A 21,816-nucleotide genomic window follows, 5' to 3' on the forward strand; every position below is an offset into this window, starting at 1 on the left:
GAATAGTTGCAGCCATGGATTTAGTTATCAGGAGTAGTATCGTATTGATAAGCCAATATTGATAAATACCAATTCCCAAATCGGTCTGTATCAGTCAGATTAGTCAATTTTACCATTTCTTTTCATAAAAATAGTATTTTTTTAAAAAAGGATTTTACCCTTTTTTCAATATCAATACCTGATCTCGAATCGATGAAATATTTAAATCGATCTCAGCCGATACTAATATCATACAATTAATCCAATATCAATACCTAAAATCATGATTGCAACTTTATCTCCATTTTTACTTCTACACACTCAAAAAAAAAAAAAAAAAAGGGTAGAGACCAGGTGCTCTTGCATCCTCTCCATTTTTTAGGGCAGCATGAGGGGAGGGGCTGCGGGTTATGTAGGTAGAGGCCAGGAGGGGGTGCTGGGTGGCACTTGAGTTCCGATTCAGGAAGGGGAAGACACGTACTCCTTCGTTGACACGTGGAAACAATAGAGGGTGAGAGTTACATAACCAAACTTCACTTGGAATCTCAACTCTTTGGGATTGGTCCCAAAGGCCAATAACAAAAAATAAACAATTTTTTCAATAATGCTTTTTCCTGACAACCCTCCCTATATAGATAGATTAGTGTATACTAATATGGATCTGTGTGTCTGTTCGAGAGAGAGAGAGAGAGAGAGAGAGAGAGAGATGGCGTTGAAGATTGGTCTATGGGATGTGGTGCCATTTGCAGTGATGGTGATGGTAGAGTGCGCCGAAGTGGGCATAACAACACTAAGCAAAGCAGCCATGGTAAAAGGGATGAGCCACTTCGTCTTCATCGTCTATTATAATGCACTTGGCACTCTCATCCTTCTTCCTTCTTTCCTCCTCCGCAGGTTTGACTGTCTCTGCTCTTCTTCCTCTCTCAATCTCTGCTTCTTCTTTTTTTTTTTTCTCCCCTTCTTTATCAATTTTGATTTTCTGTTTTATCTTTTAATCAAAGAATGGATCTCTTACTTATTTGTTGCAGAAACAAACGGCCTCCTCTCACCTTCTCCATCCTCTGTAGATTCTTCCTCCTGGCTCTCATCGGGTACTCCCCAAAAAAAAAAAATTATACATTTTTAATAGATAAAAAAGTCAAATCTTGAATTGTTCAAGTGGGTCTGATCAGATTTTCATTTGTTGATCCCTTTAGTTTCTCTGGGATTGTGTTACGGAAGAGATTGAAGATGAAATAGAAGAAAACGATAAAATTAGAAAAATTATGAATTTGCGGTGATGAAAATTAGTTGTGAATTTGCAGGATATGCTTGAGACAGATCTGTGCTTTCAGTGGAATAAGCTTGAGTTCCCCGACTCTTGCATCGGCGTTGGGAAATCTAATCCCAGCTTTTACTTTCGTGCTTGCAGTCATTTTCAGGTATGGTTTATTAGACTCTTTACCTACTTAGTGCACTTTCTTCACTTCTCTCATGTTCATGTCCCCCAACCCATACATGGATGTCTCATGATTATGTCAGATCTCACTTGTCTAGTTGAAGGTTTGAAATACCCCACTAATTCATTATGATTTTTATCTCACCTACATTAATTTCATCGATGAATTCTTCTTCCATTTGAAGAAAACTCGATCTTATATATAATATATATATATATATATATTTTTTGGTAGAGTCCTATATATTATATATGGGAAAATAATAATGTTATATTAATTAATATTTTATAATAAAAATAATTTTTTTATAAGTAATAAAAAAAATTGAATTTAAATTTATATGTGGTTTATTTTAATTAGTTAATTGATATTTGGTAAGAAAGTGGAAGATATTTTTTTTTTGTGTATATATAAATAAAAGCGACTAGTGTTTGTCTTTTGTGAATATAAAATAAGGGAGATGGTTGTGGTGATGAATTTTAGAGAAAAAAATTGTTACACGTGTCTCTATGCTTGGGGTGGGAAAATGATCACCTTCCTCTTGGTTGGATACATGTACCTCCCTTGGTGTGTCTTTGTGTTGGTGTGGTGGTCACTTGACAGAGTAGTGGTTCCCTATCTAAATTTTAGGGTTTGTGTCTATAAATTGGGGAAATGAACTCTCCTTAGTTGCATGACTTAAGGGTGCTAAAATGACACCCTACCCTTGTGAAACTCAAAAACTCATCTCCTATTTATGCTCATGTGTGTTCCCTCATTGATCTTAGCACTAGCATAGGGGTTGTGTGACCAGGGAACATTCTTTTCCCCTTACAAACTTTACGGGGAGGTTTTCCACGTCATTAGTGTAGGGTTGAAGGGAATCTCTCACGATATATCAATGATGGCATCGAGAATAGCATCATTCATATGGAGCTCATATGGTTATGATAGGAGTGAAAAAACAATAATAATAATAATAATAATAATAATAATAATAATTAAAAAAAAAAATTCCTTGTGAGAGGGCAATGGTACACTAGTGTGGGCATGGTGACGAAATTTTTCTCTAAACTTTAAAAAGAGGAAAGGTTATACCCACCGTGGCCCTCTTACAGTCTCTCCTCTAGGGGTGTCAATTCCTAAACCGAACCGGTAAAACCGGCCGGACCGAACCGATAACAACCCGGACCGAACCGAACCGAAGCCTTATTGGTTCGGTTCGGTTTCGAGTATTGTAACCCCAAAACCAAACCGAACCGCACCGAAAACCGGATGAACCCGAAACCAAACTGAAACCGGCTCAAAACCCGGACCGAAACCGAAACCAAACCGGTAAGAAACCGAAAAACTCCAAAATTCATTAAAAAAATCAAAATTTGAATAGTTTTGTATACATTTGTATGGAAAATCGAATCCAAACTAGACCTAAAACCAAAACCAACCCGATTACAAATCGATTTAAGAAACCGAAGTTCAACAATTCATCATTTGGTTGTTTCCTAATGGCTCCATACCGGTTTAAAAAACCGATCCAAACCGAAATGAACCTAATAAATCCAAACCGGTACCAACCCGAACCCAAACCGCACCGAAACCGACACCGGACCGAAACCGATAAATCCTTAATGGGTCGGTTTCGGTCACTTCTAAACTCACACCGAAACCGGTGGAACCGGACCGAAACCGCACCAACCCGGACCGTTGACACCCCTACTCTCCTCCTAAATGGCTAAATCTCTCTCTCTTTTCTGTAACAAGTGGTTTCTCGTACTGATGAACTGTGCAATAGGGGCGTCAATTTCAGGCCTGAACGAGTTCAAGCTGAAAAATCCAAAATTGGCCCAGTCCATTTCTTAAACGTGCAAGGCTCAAGCCCGAATAGAATACTATTCGGTTATTCTCGGTGTGAAAGTCCTCCTTGATAGTCACCCAATTGAGACTGACCGATTATTAGCCCAACTTAGCTCAATATGTTTGAAGCTAGCCCATTTAGAGTCTGCATAGAGCTTGTTTAGAGCCTATTACTCAACCTGATACGTTTAAAGCCAGTCTAGAGATAATTGTCTCATTAGCACGTCTAAGGTTTATTTAGCTCGATTATTAATAGCTCAATCAAAGGTCTGTACTAGACTGGTTATTTATAAATTAAACCATGCTTAACTTATGAGGACTAATTACTTAAATAGACTAGTCGTGGTGCGATATCCTAAGGGGTAAGTGTCCAATTGACACCCTTACCGTGTGGCACCTCTTCGCGTTCCCGTTGATTGAAGTGGGAATTTCACTACATGCTGGCAGCGTGTAGATTTTTTTGGGGGGTGTGTGTTTTTTTTTTTTTGGGGGGGGGGGGGTGGAGATAAGGGTGTAGATCTCGTCCCTATTTTATCTTTACAATTGTGATAGGGTAACCCCCTGATCTTGAAGAATCTGTTGGTGATTCATTAGGATGGAAAGGGTAGATTTGAGAAGGGGAAGCAGCAGAGCAAGAGTGATGGGGACCATAGCATCTGTAGGAGGAGCATTCATAGTGACTTTATACAAGGGCCCACCAGTTATGATGATCATCAATAAGACAACCGCAGCAGCTTTGGACCCATCTGTTCCCCACCTCCTGAATCATCACTACTTCTCAGAGCCAAGCTCATCTAACTGGGTCCTTGGAGGCTTCTTCATTGTACTCACTTGTATCTTCTCTGCACTTTGGAATATACTTCAGGTGAGTTTCCTTTATTAATTTCCTCCTCTTCTGCAACTACTCATCATCTAACCAAACCAAACTTCATTAATTCTCATAATCTCATTGGGGGATTTCATTAATTGTGTGGTTTTATTGCAGACAACAATGGTGAAGGATTACAGAGACGAGACGACCGTTGTATTTTTCTACTGCTTATTTGGGACCATCCAATGTGCGGTGGTGTCTCTTTTCATAGAAAGGGACATTAGTACATGGATACTCAAAACTCGTATAGAGTTAATTGCTATTCTCTACTCTGTAAGTAAAGCTCTCTCTTTCTTTCTTTTGTCTCATTTAGGCTTGGTTGTCTAGAAATAAATAGAAAAAATAAATAAATAAATACATTTGAGGAGAGATAGATACATCAATCATTGCATCATCTCTCTCCTCAAATTCAAATTTTTTTTTTTCCTATTTTATATTCATTTATTGAGGACCAAACTAAGCCATAGCTGCTAGTTAGTTGAGGGTAGGTTCCCTTGCCCTAATTTTTTATGGGAAAAGGTTCTCGGAGTCGAACATGGAGAGTTCACAGACATGCAATCTCTTTCCTCCTCGCATGAAATGACCTTTATGTGCCACATAGAAAACTATTTTATCACTCCTTATTTTGTGCATTCCCTATCCTGTTTGCTCAAAAGACCCTCTTTCATTTTTTTAATCTTACTTTATTGAGAACAACTTATTGTCAAATTGATGAATAAGTTGTAATATTCTTTTAATTTTCCAATCTTATTTTTAAATATTATTTAAGGCAGCATTTAATGTAGGGATAATGAAACTTAGGCAAGAGAATCATGTCTGTTTATGTGGCCATTGCACCATTGTACATGTCAATAGGAGACCATACAGAGCCATCTGAATTGCGGGTTCGGGGCGGGGGAAGATAGTGCTCAAGATTCTATTCACAAGGCTTTTATAGGTCATTCATATCTTGCATATTGGCTATAATAACACCTGCAAATAAATAAATAAACATTGTAGGCTATAATCGGGGCAGCAGTGACAAGTGCAGTGCTTACATGGTGCTTACGCAAGAAGGGGCCAATATATGTGGCCATGTACAAGCCCTTGGGTATCGTTATTGCTGTTATCATGGGTGTCATCTTCCTTGGTGATGTTCTTCATATTGGAAGGTTACATACATTCTCTCTCTCTCTCTCTCTCTCTCTCTCTCTCTATAGCACTGAGTCACTGACTGTTCAATACATGTAAATATTTTGTACACAGTGTGATCGGAGCAGTAGTCATAGTTCTTGGGTTTTATGCTGTGATGTGGGGACAAGCTAAAGAGGAGAAAATGGTTGTTGATGAAAACAGATCATGTGGTGTTTCAAACTCGGGACCATCTACTCTAAAGGACCCTCTCTTGCCAAGTTAGATGGAAGCCTCGTAAGAGAATTATTTGTATCTACCCATTCATCTCACTTTCTGAGAGCCCAACTCATTCAGAGGAAGTTGACAGAATATGAGCCATGAGGAAACAGCCTCCATTCTTAAGGAGTGACCACCAGTGGATGACTGGATGGAAAGTTACCACTCCTTTGATCCACAATTCATGAGGGTTTTTTGTTTGTTTGTTTATTTATTTATTTTTTCCCATAATGTACACGAGTTTGAATATGTTTAAAAAAAACCATAAGATGGTATAGCTTGGTGTTTTGTACATGATGAGGGTAAAAATGTCACTCTGTCGGATCATCCCTTGGTCATCTTTGGCCGAGCCGACCCCTTTAGTTATCCTTGGTCGAGTCGACCCCTTGGTCATCCTTGGAAAAACCAACCCTTTGGTTCATCCTTGGCCGAGTCGACCCCTCAGGCTAACCTGCCACCTTGGTCTCTCCTCAAGTCGACAATCTCTCTTCAGGCCGACCTTCCACCTCGGTTTGGCACACACAAGTAACGCGCCTAGAGGCGTGCGTACATCCATTCATACATTTAAGGGACGTGACAATTGATTATAAGGGCGGGATTCAAGCCACTGCATGTCACCAGAAATATCCACCCTTCTCACAACTTGTACTTTCGAGATAAAGGAGGAATATTCCCAGAACATGTCTTGGAACCTAGAATATTCTCGAAATCACAAAGCCACTCCCCTTAAGGACTCTACACCTAAACATGACTCTCCACAAACGTCTCTCCATCTCTCTCCATCAGCAACCTATAAATATCAAGGTAAGCCTCCATCACAGGGGATCGAACACTTTTTTCACTAAAGCTCTCTTGAGCAAACTGTTGTGGAAAGATCTGACTTAGGTATCGGAGAGTCCCCCGTCGGGTCAGCCCAGCTCTCCTCTGTTTTCTTTTCTGTGCAAATCGACTAGAACATCAGGACCTGCAAAGAAGATCGGCTAGTCAATTTTTACCATATCAGTATATAATTAAAGCTTAGAGACCCTTGTTCGAAACACTTCTCTTCTATCTTTTAAGCTATCTTTTTCTATCTCTAAATATTCTATTGGGTCCGGTGAGATGTTAGGAGTTGTGGAGTCTCATATTGTTTTGTTCAGGGTTTTGGTGTCTTTATATACTTGAGAGGGTCTCTCCACCTAATGTCTTATGATTTTAACTTGGGTTGAACTCTCCTACATAGTATATATCTCAGTCTATGTCATTTTGTTGTTCTCCTAGAGTTCTTGATCCACATGTCGTGTCAGGTATGTCGAAACTGCATATAAGGAGGAGCATTGAGATGTTGAGAGTTAAATCTGTTCATATATGAGTTAGACCTTCCGAAAGGATCTAAATCAAAAGCTTTGGGTGTAAAAGAGGAAGTATTAACTAGTGAGTTCTCATTTTCATATGATGGGGCCTCTAGGATATTCAATATAGAGATCTGATATGATTAAGTACTACCATGGACTTTAGAGGGGTGCAAGGTGCACATCACGGACCACAAACCCTACATTGCTTTGGAAAAACTTTCGCTACTGCCTAGCTGCAACCTCATGGTAGCAGCCAAGAGAATAGAATCCCAGGGGGCAGGTTTGAAAATACCAAAATACCCACCTTCAGTGAATTTTTTCACCCCTGCCCCTGAGATTCCATTCCCCTGGTTGGTACCAAGGGTTGCAGCTATTTGATTGCAACCTAGACAACATCCTAATTTCGTTCGAATTGAAGAGGATGCATTGTAGACCCTCATCCCCATCTTACAGCGTTGTGCATGGTCATGATCGTGCACGAAATTAACCCTTCCCCTTCTGTTATTTTTTTCATTTTCAATCACTTTTATTTTAGTTAATAAAATGAGAGGGATTTATATATTACTTAGACTGGTATACTGCAGTTAATGCTAGTAGGTCCTAATCCATTTTCACAGAAAAGAAAAAAAGAGAAAACGTACAATTAGGCCCTAATCTATTAGGAGAGGTAATGTTTTGCCCGACCTAATGACTGGGGCACTGGATTAGGTTTTTTCTGAAAATATCTGTTGGGACTGCAAGTGCCATACTTTGTCTCTACATTACAAGGTTAGCTAGGGAATATCATAATTTCTATATCAAGTATTGCTCTTTTAGAAGTTGGACCTTACCTCTGGGCTCCGGATAAGTCATTTTCAATATAATTTTATAACTTCAATGTACATAAATTGTATTTACCCCCCCCCCCTTTCGCTCACCGAAAAAAAAAAGTTATTTTATCAAATGCCTACATTCTCTCTTTTGATTTAAAAAAATGCAAGCTTTTGAGATGCTTCTAGAACCCCTTAGGTCAATGGTCTATGTGAGATCTTTACCCATTGATCTTTAATGTTCTCTATTTTTTTTCAGTAAACTTGATCTTTAATATTCTCTAATATGTTTATAAGATTTTAATCCAATCCCTATTTCATTTAATTCATAGCCAAAGAGATATTTCAAGGGACTGCCTTGATTACAATGCCAACTGGGATTTTTATTTTTTGTTCTTCTATCTAAATCATTTAATGGTTTTAAATTTGATCAAGAGTGCAGTCTTTGGAATGAAAGCCTCTCAAGTGCTTCAACTCTTTCAGTGAACATCAAACAGTTGGGAGGAACTTTAGATGCATGCCCTAATGTTGCAAGTCAACCGATGCATGATGGAGGGGCAGGCGCACTTGAGAGGATCCGAGTTTCTACAGTTTCCAACCATTGAGTGAATGGGAAATCAAATCATCATGGATTTAACGAGTAGAAAGAATATATAAAATCCATAGGTGTGGTGTGAGAGGGCATACACAGGAATCTGCAACCTGAGGTCTTGGCAATCTTTATCTCTCCTTATTCAACATTTTTTTTTAGGGCGAGTGGTAGCAGGACGTACATATTGCAATCTTATTTTCACTTTCTTTTAATATTAACCGTACATTTAAGTTTAGATTAATCTAAACCATCTATTAGTTTTTTATATTGTAACTGATTCCTAGTTTTTAGGGTGGATAGATGATGGATGTGGTTACTTAACTTGTCTAATATTTTTTTATATAAATAAATAAATAAAAAATAAAAATCCAATATAAGCGGACTCCTCCTTCGATTTTGTTGGGAAATCTCAATTCTCTCTCTCTCTCTCTCTCTCTCTCTCTCTCTCTCTCCTTGCTTTTTCTTCAACGTTGTTCCTTCTTTCTACAGCCGCCATCATCATCATCTCTCTCTCTCTCTCTCTCTCAAAATAAGATGAGATAAGAAAAAAATCAACATAACTATTTTCAAGCACTGAACGTATGAGAGACTTGGCCACACATATCCAAATACCATATTTACATATTAATCATCAGGGAAGGGATTTGGACAGTAAAGTTTTCATATATGGCATAAGACAAATTTGAATTTATAAAGTAAACAAAGCTGTTGAATATCTAGGATTTTATTATTACTTATTGGATAGATATTATTAACATATGAGAATTTACCATGGATGCAAATCTTCACTGAAATTGGTAAACAAAACTTCAACTAGACTGGGAGAGGTAAAAAAGGAAGAAGAAAGAAGGAACAACCTTGCAGAAGAAGCAAGGAGAGAGAGAAAGAGAGGATCGAGATTTCTAAGTGGAATGAAAGGAGGAGTCCGCTTATATTGGGATTTTTATTATTTATTTATTTAAATATTAATAATATTAAACAGAGTTGTAACCGTTTACAACTCTGTTAGCAAGATTAACATATTTAACACGTGTCAATTATATCACTTACATGAACATTTATCGAGCTCCGAAAGGTTCTGCATTTCTATTTTTCTGCACGTACCGCGACCATTTTGCCTTTTTTTTAGAGAAAAAAATTTAGTTAATAATGTCATTCAATATTTGGAGAATCATAGAGGTCAAGATTAATTTGTTTATTTTTTAAACGTTCTTCACACCATCAATAAAATAATTTTAAAAATTAAAAGAGGTATGCCCTTTCACACACACATACTCTTAGTCATCTCTATCTAATAGTTTTAAGTTATTGGATTGCAACCCTCACCCCTTCTCCCAATTTTGTGGGCGTCCATCCCACGTGTTAAGGTCATGTTTGGCTACATTTGAAGGGAAGTAGTCCCAATTAAATGTAGGAGTTGACCATTTTCACCTAATAGTAGCCAATTCTACGTGATAGTTTAAGCTTTGGATTGTATACACACACTCAACAGCAGAGACTGATCTGGGGGAGAATTTCATGTAATTTTCATGTTTACTACAGTAGGGATCATGCATAAACGATCATGTCCTCAGACCCCCTCTATTTGTGCATCAAGATTGAAGAAGATCTCAATCTATAATGAAGAAATAATAGTAACTCGCCGTTTTATAACCTTTGTCACATTCAGTTGGAAGAGTTTAGGTAATACTTTAAAAGTGACTCTCGACGGAGAATCTAGGCTATTCATATAGAACCACAGTAGGACTTCCTTCCAAACTCTGTAAGAAAAAGATGCCCTTTTTAAGGAGACAGTTACCCTTCACCCGATGAAGGAGTTATTCTTTCACAATGGGTATTAATTAATGAGAATGAAAAAACGTTCACGATGTGGACTGGGGATTAGTGGAAATAGAATGAGTTCCACAATGTGAGTATGAGACCAAATCAGATTCACGTACAAGAAGGTGAACCTGATATGATCCTGATATTTGGAATCCACTTTCTCTCTCATATTTAAAGGAGAGAGTTACATAACTAACCTTAAGATGGAATTGACTTTTTGGGTGTACCAAAAAAAGAATTGACTTTAATTTTTGAAGTAGAAAACCACCCCCCCCCCACCCAAAAAAAAAATCAACATCGATTTCATCAATAATGCCATCTCATCTGACCTTTCTCTCTATAACTACTAATAACTCTGTATCTCATTCCCCTCCTGTGTGAGTGTGTCTTGAGAGAGAGAGAGAGAGATGGCGATTAGTCCGTGGGATGTTGTGCCATTTGCAGTGATGGTGATGGTGGAGTGTGCCAAAGTGGGAATAATTAACACACTAAGCAAAGCAGCCATGGTAAGAGGGATGGGCCACTTCGTCTTCGTCTATTATAATGCACTTGCCACCCTCATCCTCCTTCCTTCTTTCCTCCTTCGCAGGTCTGACTATCTCTGCTCCTCTTCTTCTCCCAATCTCTGTTCTATCAATTCCAATTAATGGATTCATTTCTTGTTCTTTTTTATATATAATTATGCAGAAATAAGCGGCCTCCTCTCACCTTCTCCATCCTATGTAGATTCTTCCTCGTGGGTCTCATCAGGTAATGCCCAGAAAAAAAAAAAAAAAAAAATTATGCATTCTAGTTCAACATAAAAAATGGTCCAATCTTAAATTCACCAAGTGAGTTATGTGTAATACCCTACTTCTTAAACCCGGTCTGATTACACGGTTGAACCGGTTTATCTATGCAGGACCTGAACCGGAGAAAGTTAGAGCGGGCTCCTTATGGACTATGATGGCAAGGGTGACCCTAAACACCGGCTGGCCCGACAAGTCCGAGCCAGTGCCAGAAGAGACGGGAATACCCAAGCCGTGTACATGCACCTATCATAAGGTTATGTACGGATAAATCAGGTATTGTAACCGTATATTAAGGTGTGTACGTATATTACATCGTATGTCAGGGGTGGGGTTCGTGTCGAGGCCCAAACTCTATCAAAATCCCAAGTTTTGGCCCTCAGGTGGGCGGACAGGTGGGCGCACCCACCACCTGAGTGACCCATCCATGTGAACTATTCAGTTATTTAGGAAGTATATATATATATATAGCATTTATGATTTTCTTTTCTTTTCATTTATGACACTCGTACGTTGGTGAGGACAGTTAAGAGGAGAGAGAAAAGAAAGGGAAGAAGAAGGGAAGAGAAGGAAGAGGAAGAAGAGAAGGATTTCAGCGGCGCCGAAGCTTGATCTTCCCATTCCGGCGCCGGGAGAGTGATCTTCAACTCTAGATCTACATTTAGAGGTAAGCAACGTTGGGTTCCTTGAACATTCACCATACCCAAGCATAAACCCTTGATTCGAGTAGGGTTTCTTGAGATCTTATAAATCCCCTTTGAAATGATGAATCTAAGGTTTGATAGATGATTTATGTGTTGAACTTGAAGGATTTGAAGAGGTATTGACAAGGTTGGAGAAGCATTGTGGATTTGAAGTGATTTTGGGGTTTTGAAGTGATTTTGGGGTTTTGAAGGTGTTCTTGAGCAAAGAAGGTAAGATGGTTTCCCATCACTTGAATCTAACCTAGATCTAGGTTAGAACCATCCTATAAGACATTGAAAGTGTGAAGAATGGGTTGGGAAAAGCCCCATTTGAATCCCCAAAGAATGAAAAAAGTTGGGAAGAAACAGCAATTTTCCTGTCAAGACCGGTGGGTGGGACCGATGGGCCATCTGACCCGCCTGTGAGCACCCACCTGAGAGGGCAGGGCCTTCGGGCACAACCGGTGGGCCACCCTGCCCGCCGGTCTTAGCAGGGCCCTCTGGCCCAATCGACGGGCCAGACCGATGGGCCAACCTACCCGTCGGTCCAAATCGGTGGGCTAGATAGCCCACCTGTCTGACCCACCTGAGTGGCCCCGAAGGTGATTCTTACGTTCGACCCAAATCGGACGTGTGACCTCCTTTTAGGATTCTAGACATGACCGTGTCATTGGATCGTGTTAATTTTGATTTCAAAATGGTGAAGTACTAACCCCGCTCAATCGTGTTAGGTTCACCAAATCCTACGCTTCTCGCATCGGATCTCAACCGTACCAAGCGGGAATCCTTGTACACAACAGGTAAGTGGGGAGAGGACGTTTGGCCTTATTTCAAGGCATTGTTTGGCATTTATTTGAATGTATTTAGTCTAGTCATGCCATCATGAATATGCTATGTAGATTAATCATCCTCACATTGTTATGCATGTGTGTTATGTTTACTTTCTAAATGACACGTGATGAGATGCTTATGTGATTGAATGTTGACATCATTATGCATGATGCATTGATAGACTAGATGCCGTAGTCGGCTTGAAAATGAGTGCATTGGTGGCCCGTGGTATGGGACGCGGAGGCACTATGCAATCGTACTATTGTCATATAGGAGCATGCAGTTTAGGATTTCACCTTCCCGTGCTACGACCCTTCCCAACAGGGGTTAAGGTGTTGGGTTACCATTTGGGGGGAAGCAGTGGTCGCGGTTGTCGGGTCACTGTGGCGGTTAGACATAACGCCCAGCGGGTCATTAGGACAGTCGACAACCCCGATGGTATATTCAAGAGGGTCAATCGTACTGCTTTTAAATTGCTGGAGTCAACACCTTTAATTTCAGTCATTTACTTTTCTGTTGAGAGCCGGTGGTCGGCATTGTTTTTACTTTTCTGAGTACTCACGGTGGGCCTTCTCTGACAACCCTATGGGCGTATTGCGGGATGGAGTTCGCAGCTCGTACCCGGAGTATACGCGTACTGTGGCTGTAGTAGCACTAAACCAAAGACTTAGTAATGTTGCTTAGGTGGATGTGATTTAAAATGTATGGCATGGCATGTAGTGCATATGATTGTGTTTTGATGTGTGGACTGCTGTGTGGTCCATCTTACCACTTGCTGAGCTAGTGAGTTCATCCTACGTGTGCACCCCTTTTTAGATGATTTTGCAGGTCATACATCTGAAGAGCACGGGGTGGGTCCCACAGTCGAGTTTCCTGAAGAGGACTGGTGGGCCCCTGAGGAGTTAGAGCACGGCACTGACTGCTCGTGCGAGAGTTGTGCTGCGGGACCGCAGTTCTGATGCCGAGCTGAGTTCCACTTTTGAGGCTGAGCTGAGCTCTACCATGTGATGCCGAGCTGGGCTCAACCCTTGATGCCGAGCTGAGCTCTAACCTTTGATACTGAGCCGAGCTGTGTACTCTGATTATTTTGATGGTTTCCTTTATGTACTTGATATGTGAATTGTACTTTTATTGTATAAATATCATGCCTTCGGGCCCACATGTATATAACTATTGTATCACAATTCGGGTATCAAGTATTATGGGATTATTCATAGGTAAAACTTAGTCTTCCGCTGATCTGATGAGCTTATATTAGTTGTGTGTATGCTATGGTGGAATACAGTATCAGATGATCCTGGCAGGTTTGGGTTAACCGATGTTAACCCGGTCACTGGCCCGGTTCAGTGTGAACAGGGTGTGACATTATGTGGACGGCCTTGGGCATGATTAGTTATATTGAGAGATAGGGGATTATGAATATATTGTTTAGAAATCATCAATTATTATGAATTTATATAAAAATTATCCGTTATTGGTGTAGTGGTGTATGTAGTTATTATTTGTTAATGTAATTTCTTAGGTGTGGATTATGTGGGAATGTAGGATTTGTTGGAATTATTGTTGTAACATCTATTTAAAGGGAATAAATGAAGGAGAAAAGAAGAAGAAAAGTTTCCTATAATTTCTCAACACAAGAGAAGAGACTCAAACGAAATTTAGTTGTTGATCGGATTGCAGTTACCTTGTGGCAGCTAAAGAAATAGAATCTTAGAAGGGCATTTTGGAAAATTCTAAAACCTAGGAGGGTATTTATTTATTGAACCCTATGGTGAAGTGAATTATTCCATAATCTTTGACTGCTAGCAGTGGTTGCAGCCAATTTTTTTTCAAGAGGCTCAGCACCTCTAATTGGTCTGGATGTCATGGCTCCGTAAATGAGGCCAAGTTATCATTTTATTCAATTTAATTTCTTAACTCTCTCTCTCTCTCTCTCTCTCTCTCTCTCCCTAATTCTTTTTTTTTCTATTTTATCTCTTTTCTTTCCTTGTACATACGGCTTACTCCAATCCTCAAGATAGTCAAGATAGAAGAAAGTGGTGCAGGAATCTTTAACAATAGTAAATGAAATTTATGTGATTGTGGTGGTGAATTAATAGTGGAAGTTGCAGGATATGCTTGAGGTTGATTTGTGCTTTCAGTGGAATAAGCTTGAGTTCTTTGACTCTTGCAGCAGTATTGGGGAATCTCGTTCCAACTTTCACTTTCGTGCTTGCAATCATTTTTAGGTTTGGTTAAGAAGACTTCTTCATGTCCCCTTCCCCCCTTATATCAGACATATCTTTATAATGGTCTTTATAACCGTCAAATGTCTTTACCGTATATATTCACAATGCGAAAGAGCAGCCCCTCATATGAAACTTGTAGAGTCTGATTGGAATCAGATTGTGTGATTTGTGAGAGGAGGAAGCTACTACATTGTATGATTGGATTCAGATAAGAGTTTCATTCCAATCAAAAAATAAAGCCTCTATTAGGAGAGTTTTCTTTCAGCCATGGTGAAAGAAATCATTATTATTGCTTCAACTTATTCAAACTTTGAAATACTAATCAAATCATTAATTTCATCATTGAATTCCACTTTTACTTCTACTAGAAAAGAAAAGAAAAAAAAAATTCATCTTTCACTGTGCCTCATACATGGGAAGATGATAGTGTTATATTAATCAATACCTTATGATAAAAAATATTTTTTTATAAGTGATAAAAATGAATTTAAATTAATTTTTTATTTATTTTAACTAGTTAATTGATATTTGGTAAGAAAGTGGAAGATATTTTTTTGTGTATGTAAACAAAAGCAACTGGCGTTTTCTTTTGTGCATGTAAAATAAGGGAAAGGGATGTGCTTATGAATTTTAGGGAAAAAGATTGTTACCTGGTCACACGCCCATGCTTAGGGTGGAAATAGGACTACCTTGTCCTTAGTTAAATACATGTGCATCTCTCTGGCTCGTCCTTGCATTGGCGTTGGAGGTCACATGATGAGATAAAGATCCCAACCTCAATTTTAGGGTTTGTGTTTATAATTTGGGGAATGCTCCTTAATCATGTGGTCCCTGTGTCCAAACATAGAAGGTGGAAAAATGATACCCCAATCCTTGTAAAACTCAAAAAACTCACCCATGTGGCCATGTATGCCCCCACACTGGTCCCCACACTATCACAGGGTTGCGCAGTGCGCACTAGGTAGAGTTATTTTCCCCTTATAAATTTTAGTGGGAGGTTTCCGATGTCGCCAATGTGGGTTAATGAAATCTCTCACGCCACGTCAATATTGACATGGAGAATAACATCATTCACATGGAGCCGACATGGTTATGATAGGAGTGAAAAAATAGGGAAAAAAAATCCCACATTGGAGGGTGATGGTATAATAGTGTGAGTAGGGCGAAGAACTTTTTCTCAAAATTTTAACAAGGAAAAGGTTGTACCCACCGTGGCGTCCTCCTAAATGGCTAAATCTCCCTTCTGTAATATGTGTGTTCTCATATTGATGTACCCTGGAGTAGGGATATCAATTTTAGGCATGATTGAGCCTGATTGGAAAAATCCAAAATTGACCCAGTTCATTTCTTGAACATGCTGGGCTCAAGCCTAGACCGAATATTATTTGGTTATTATTGGTGCAGAAGACCAACCGGATGGTAGCTTGACTAAGACCAACCAATTACTTGTTCAACTTGGCTCAACATGTTTAAAGCCCGTTTACAGTTTGTATAGAGCTTGTTTAAATCCCGCTTGCTCAACCGTATATGTTTAAAGCCAATTTAAAGATAAATGTCTCATTATGTTAACCCCTCAAAGACCCATTTAGCTCGATTGTTGATAGCCCAATTAAATATCTGTACCAGATTGGCCGTTTATAAATTGAACCATGCTTAGCTTATTTGGACCAATTACTTAAACAAACCAATCATGATGCGATGTCCAAAAGTGGGAAACACCGGTTGGCACCCCTACCATGTGGCACCTCTTCGCATGCCCCCATTGATAGGATGTGGGAATTTCACTACATGCTGGCAGCGTGTAGATCATTTTTTAAACTTACAATTGGGACAGGGTAAACAACACCCCCCCCCCCCCAATCACCCTAATATTGATGAATCTGGTGGTGATTAATTAGGATGGAAAGGGTAGATTTGAGAAGGGGAAGCAGCAGAGCAAGAGTGATGGGGACCATAGCATCAGTAGGAGAAGCATTCATAGTGACTTTATACAAGGGCCCACCAATCATGATGATCATCCATAGGACACCCGCGGCAGCTTTGGACCCATCTGTTCCCCACCTCCTGAATCATCACTACTTCTCAGAGCCAAGCTCATCTAACTGGGTCCTTGGAGGCTTTTTCATTGTACTCTCTTGTATCTTCTCTGCACTTCAGAATATACTTCAGTTGAGTTTCCCTTGTTAATTTCCTCCTCTCCTGCAACTCATCTAACCAAATCAAATCTCAATTCTCACTGGGGGATTTCACAAATGTGTGATTTTGTTACAGACAGCAACAGTGAAGGAGTACAGAGACGAGACCACCTTAGTATTTTTCTACTGCTTATTTGGGACCATCCAATGTGCAGTGGTATCTCTTTTCATAGAAAGGGAGATGAGCGCTTGGATACTCAGGACTCGTATAGAGTTAATTGCTATTCTCTATTCTGTAAGTCTTTTATTTCCTCATTTTCCTCTCTCATAATTAATTTTTTTTGGGTAGAATTCCTCTCTCATAATCACATATGATATACTTGTACCTTTATTTTAATTAACTTTAAAATACATCAGTTTATTTTTTTAGTGAAAAAAACCTTGTTCGTCTGAGTGTTCCCCACGCCGACAAACCGAACTGCCCTAATTAACGTGCTCGGTATTTTCATACTCACATGTGTCTTGGTGTAGGAATGTTAGACGGATAGGATTCCTTGCCTTTATTTTTCATGAGAAAATGTTCTCTAAGCTGAACACAGAACACTAGTGCACTCTCTCTATTTCTCTCCTCTGCACGTGAAATGACCTTTATTTGCCACATATAAAACCATTTTGTCACTCCTTATTGGTGCATTCCTTATGCCATTTGCTCAAAGGACTCTCTCCCATTTTTTCAATCTTATTTTTTTGCGAACAATTTATTATTGTCACCAAAGTGGTGAACTAAGAAGTTGTAACCTTCTTTTAAATTGCCAACCTCATTTCTAAAAGTTATTTAATGTAGCATTTATTGTAGAGGTTAAAAAAAATTGGGCTAGAGAACCCAGTTCACTTGTGCAGCTACGGATCCGACTCTTCTTCATAGAGCCTAGGGACTAGAGAGTGATCCCACGGTTGGGAGGGCCAGGGTACAAGTCCCTAGGTCACCCCAACCATGGGCTCACACTCCAGTCCCTGGGCTCTATGGAAATGAATCCTATCCTTGCGGCCACTGTGCTAGTAGATAGGCCCATGGGAGGCCATGCGAAGCTATCAAGGTAGGGGGAAGAGTTGTCTTTTTGTGCCCACCTGTGTCTAGGCATAGAGACAAACAAGCAGGCAACGTCCTTTTCTCCACCAAAATAAAAATAAAAAAAATAAAAAAATTATTTAATATAGTATTTAATATAGGTTTTATGTAAAATAATAAGTCTTATTCTCGTTGGACAAAAAAAATGTGTTTTATTAAAAGGGCAAAAAAATAAAGTTATGATCTTGTAACTAAACTTAGGTATGATAAACGAAGGGATAGGTATACCACCGGTGTACGATAAGCTAGTAGGCAACACTAGTAGAGGCACATCATTGGGTATCATTGAGAAAAGGTATGAGGGTCATTCTAAAAAGGGAAAGAGAGAGAGATAGAACAATAGATGCTAGCATACATAGTAAACCAACAGCTTATCTAACCTTTTCCCATAACGAAATTTTCCCTACTTAATTCATCCCTTTTTATGTTTTTTATGTGATTTCTCAAGATTCTATTCACAAGGCTTTTATAGGTCATTCATATCCCGCATATGCTAATTGAAAAAGTGGAAGCCTATAATAACAACATAATCGGTGGAGCAGTGATAAGTGGAGTGCTTACATGGTGCTTACACAAGAAGGGGCCAATATATGCGGCCATGTACAAGCCCTTGGGGATCGTTAGTGCAGTTATCATGGGCGTCATCCTTCTTGGTGATGTTCTTCATATTGGAAGGTTACATTCTCTCTCTCTCTCTCTCTCTCTCTCTCTCTCTCTCTCTCTCTCTAGCACTGAGTCACTGACTGTTCAATACATGTAAATATTTTGCCCACTGTGATCGGAGCAGTAATCATAGTTCTTGGGTTTTATGATGTGATGTGGGGACAAGCCAAAGAGGAGAAATGGTTGTTGATGAGGACACAAGTAGTGTTTCAGACTCATCGGGACCATCTACTCTGAAGGACCCTCTCTTGCCAAGTTAGATGGAAGCCCTGTAAGAGAATTATTTGTATCTACCCAATCATCTCACTTTCTGAGAGCCCAACTCATTCAGAGGAAGTTGACAGAATATGAGCCATGAGGAGCCAACCTCCATTCTTGAAGAGTGACCACCAGTGGGAAAAACACCATAACTTGGGATTCATTCTCTTGGAAGCTTGTAGCCCTCTGTCCTCTGTATATAATCAAAGCTTAGAGACCTTTGTTTGAAACACTACTCTTCACTTGTATCTTTTAAGCAACTTTTTTCTTTCCCCATATATTCTATTGAGTGTCTCGAGATGTTGGAAGTTATAAAGTTATAGTCTCTCGAGATGTTGGAAATTATAAAGTTATAGTCTCTTCATATCAGTTTGTTCAGATTCTTGGTGTCTTCATATACTTGAGGAGCTCTCTCCACATAATACTTTAAGATTTTGAGTTAAACTTGCCAACATAGAATTATAATTTTCTCATTTTTTTTCCTAAGTTTTCTTCAGCTGTAGAGCCAGGTATGTCAAAACTATACGTGAGGGGAAGTGTTGAGATATTGTTGGGAGTGATAGTCTCACATCAGTTTATTCTGCCCATATATGTAAGGAGCTCTCTTCACTAGCTCCACCTAATGCCTAAAGGTTTTAGATTAAACTTTCCAACAAGTCTAAATCAAAAGCTTTGGGTGTAAAAGAGGAATCGAGTAGTTACTAGGAGTTCTCATTTTCTTATGACAGGCCTCTAGGCTCTAGACTATTCAAATATGGAAATCTGATATAACAATCAATATTACGAAGTACACTACATTTTCAAGGAGTGCAAGATGCACTTCAGGGACCACACAACCTACATTGCTTTTAGGTGATGACTCCTACATCTAAGATATGCTGCTTAAGAAATTTTTAAGGTAGATACGATATGGGAAAAATACCGCTATCTTTTCACGTTCCCCTAAGCTATCACAGTGTCCTATGAAATGATGCTTATATCCCCTGCATGGATACCACTCATCATGATTGCTCCCCCATTGGCCTAGGTGCAAATGAAGCCCCTATGTGACCATTTAGCATTCTCCATCCCATAAGATATGGGCAAAGAACCCTGCCCACTTGCATGGCTCTACACTCAGATAAATTGGGATACATTGGGTAGGCTACCAGGGTCTAGGCATCTCTTTACGCAGCCACATGTGTCTAGGCTTGGAGAATGCAAACAGGCAAGGTTCTTTCCCCCATAAGATATTTATGAAAAGTAGTTTGCTGATCAAGAGGGCAGTTTTATCTATTTCCTCCACAAAATAAGGACTAGAAGTATGGTCTATTCGCAAGAGGAGGAGAGATGTAGACACATGATGAAAGTGTTGGGGTAACCATGTTATTGGACAAAGTTCTTTTTCCCTTGAAAGGAAGAGGGAATCGATCTTGGTGAATATCACCAGGATTCCCAATATTTGTCAAATCTCACTTCCTGTTAAAATGAAATTTAAACATTACCTGCCACTCTCATAAGAAACGTTGAACATGCTCTTCCAATGGACTTCCTCAATCCCTTAGGATCATTTATACAAAAATTTAAAAAAAAATGAAAAATTTTACTTCTTTGATTTTCAATGTTTATATATGAATATTCTGTCATTGTCATTAGAACACATAAGACTTACATATTTAAATGAAAATGAACATATCTCACATCATGAACAGTCCAAGGAATTTATCAAACAAAACTTTGATTAAATTATAATTATTTCATTTGATAATTTAGAGAGGTTAGGATTCCCTTGGACCCACAAATATTGACAACGGTTGTTTATTTAGAAAAGAAAAGACTAGTAAACCCTACAATAGGATCTTGCAAAGCAATCAGAAACTCTTGGGTGCTCTGATTCTTTGTTTATTATTATTACTACCAACAAGAAAGAGACCTTGTGGAATATGGAGGGAGGGAATAGATATTGGCATCATCAATTTTTTGTTTTATTAGGTAAAAAGTTTCTTTGAACTGACTACAGATGGTGCACGAGCATCCTCTCTTTCATGAAATGCAAGGAGCATGGGAGTCCTTTCTAAAGGGGAGGACAGACACAGTCTAGGCACCCTGCTCCTTAGCAACGTGCCCAGTCTTTTCCCTAAAAAAATAGAATAGAATTTTTTCATGTCAAAAGGTTATCTTTCCATGCTCACAGCCATCCGATGAAATTAAAGAAGATGCACTGTAGACCCTCATTTCCATCCCAATGGTATTATGCATGCACAGTCATGGAAAAAACCCTTTCCCTTTTCTTGTTCTCTTCATTTTCAATGACCTCTATGTGAGTCAGCAAAATGAGGGGGATTGAGATATTAAGAGTGGTGGAATAAAGTTAATACCAGTAGGTCGAGGTCCTAATCTATTTTACCAAAAAACAAAATAACAAAAAAAAAAAAAAGTCAATATCAAAGTGTTGCTCTTTTAGAAGTTGGACCATACTTTTGGGTTCCGGCTGAAATGTAGATTTTTTTCCCCCCTAGTTCAAGGGCCACTGGACCTGGCAAGACCCACTTAGGGCCATGAAGAGATTCTAAGGGTAACAAACAAAAGCCACAGGGGGGGCCAACAAAGTGAACTCATTTGACACCACACTTTTTTGGAACGTTCTTCACACCATCAACAAAACTACTTTAAGAATAAAAGAGGTATGCTATCTGACACACACACTTAGTCATCTAAATAGTTTTAGGGTTGGAAATCCCTCCACACCCCTCCCCCTTCCCCCCCAAAAAAAATGTTGATTTCCTCAAGTCCTAAGTTTAACTGGGTTTAAATTATTAGATGAAAATGATCCACAATATATGAAGACATCTATTCCTAGGTTTAACGTGTAGCCAGATGACCAACATTTGTGGGCAAATCCGACTTCTTTCACACACATTACCATTTTCATTATGAAAGAATAGGATTGAGGTCTTGATTTTCCTCCCTTTATTCTTAGTTATTTTAATTATCTTCAACCATGAAGGTTTTATCTAAAGGGATGTCAGTGAATCAAAGTATGTAAAAGAAA

The 21,816-nt window shown here is 39.2% G+C and overlaps 2 protein-coding genes across 2 annotated transcripts; both read left to right on the forward strand.

Moving 5' to 3' along the window:
- The first annotated feature begins 561 nt into the window (after positions 1–561).
- On the forward strand, positions 562–5,803 carry LOC122078868 (WAT1-related protein At3g28050-like). Its single transcript, XM_042645050.1, has 7 exons — positions 562–873; positions 1,008–1,070; positions 1,284–1,400; positions 3,846–4,116; positions 4,237–4,395; positions 5,122–5,273; positions 5,368–5,803. Exons 1-7 carry the CDS (start codon positions 584–586, stop codon positions 5,516–5,518), a joined length of 1,203 nt encoding a protein of 400 aa, XP_042500984.1. The 5' UTR covers positions 562–583; the 3' UTR covers positions 5,519–5,803.
- A 4,674-nt stretch (positions 5,804–10,477) lies between these two features.
- On the forward strand, positions 10,478–19,163 carry LOC122078034 (WAT1-related protein At5g40240-like). The gene is made up of 9 exons (XM_042643910.1): positions 10,478–10,659; positions 10,758–10,820; positions 13,868–13,876; positions 14,496–14,600; positions 16,499–16,773; positions 16,876–17,034; positions 17,954–17,972; positions 18,414–18,539; positions 18,638–19,163. Exons 1-9 carry the CDS (start codon positions 10,478–10,480, stop codon positions 18,762–18,764), a joined length of 1,065 nt encoding a protein of 354 aa, XP_042499844.1. The 3' UTR covers positions 18,765–19,163.
- Positions 19,164–21,816: the final 2,653 nt, after the last annotated feature.

This window comes from Macadamia integrifolia, chromosome 5 (genome assembly GCF_013358625.1).
Source record: "Macadamia integrifolia cultivar HAES 741 chromosome 5, SCU_Mint_v3, whole genome shotgun sequence".
Classification (NCBI taxonomy): Eukaryota; Viridiplantae; Streptophyta; class Magnoliopsida; order Proteales; family Proteaceae; genus Macadamia; species Macadamia integrifolia.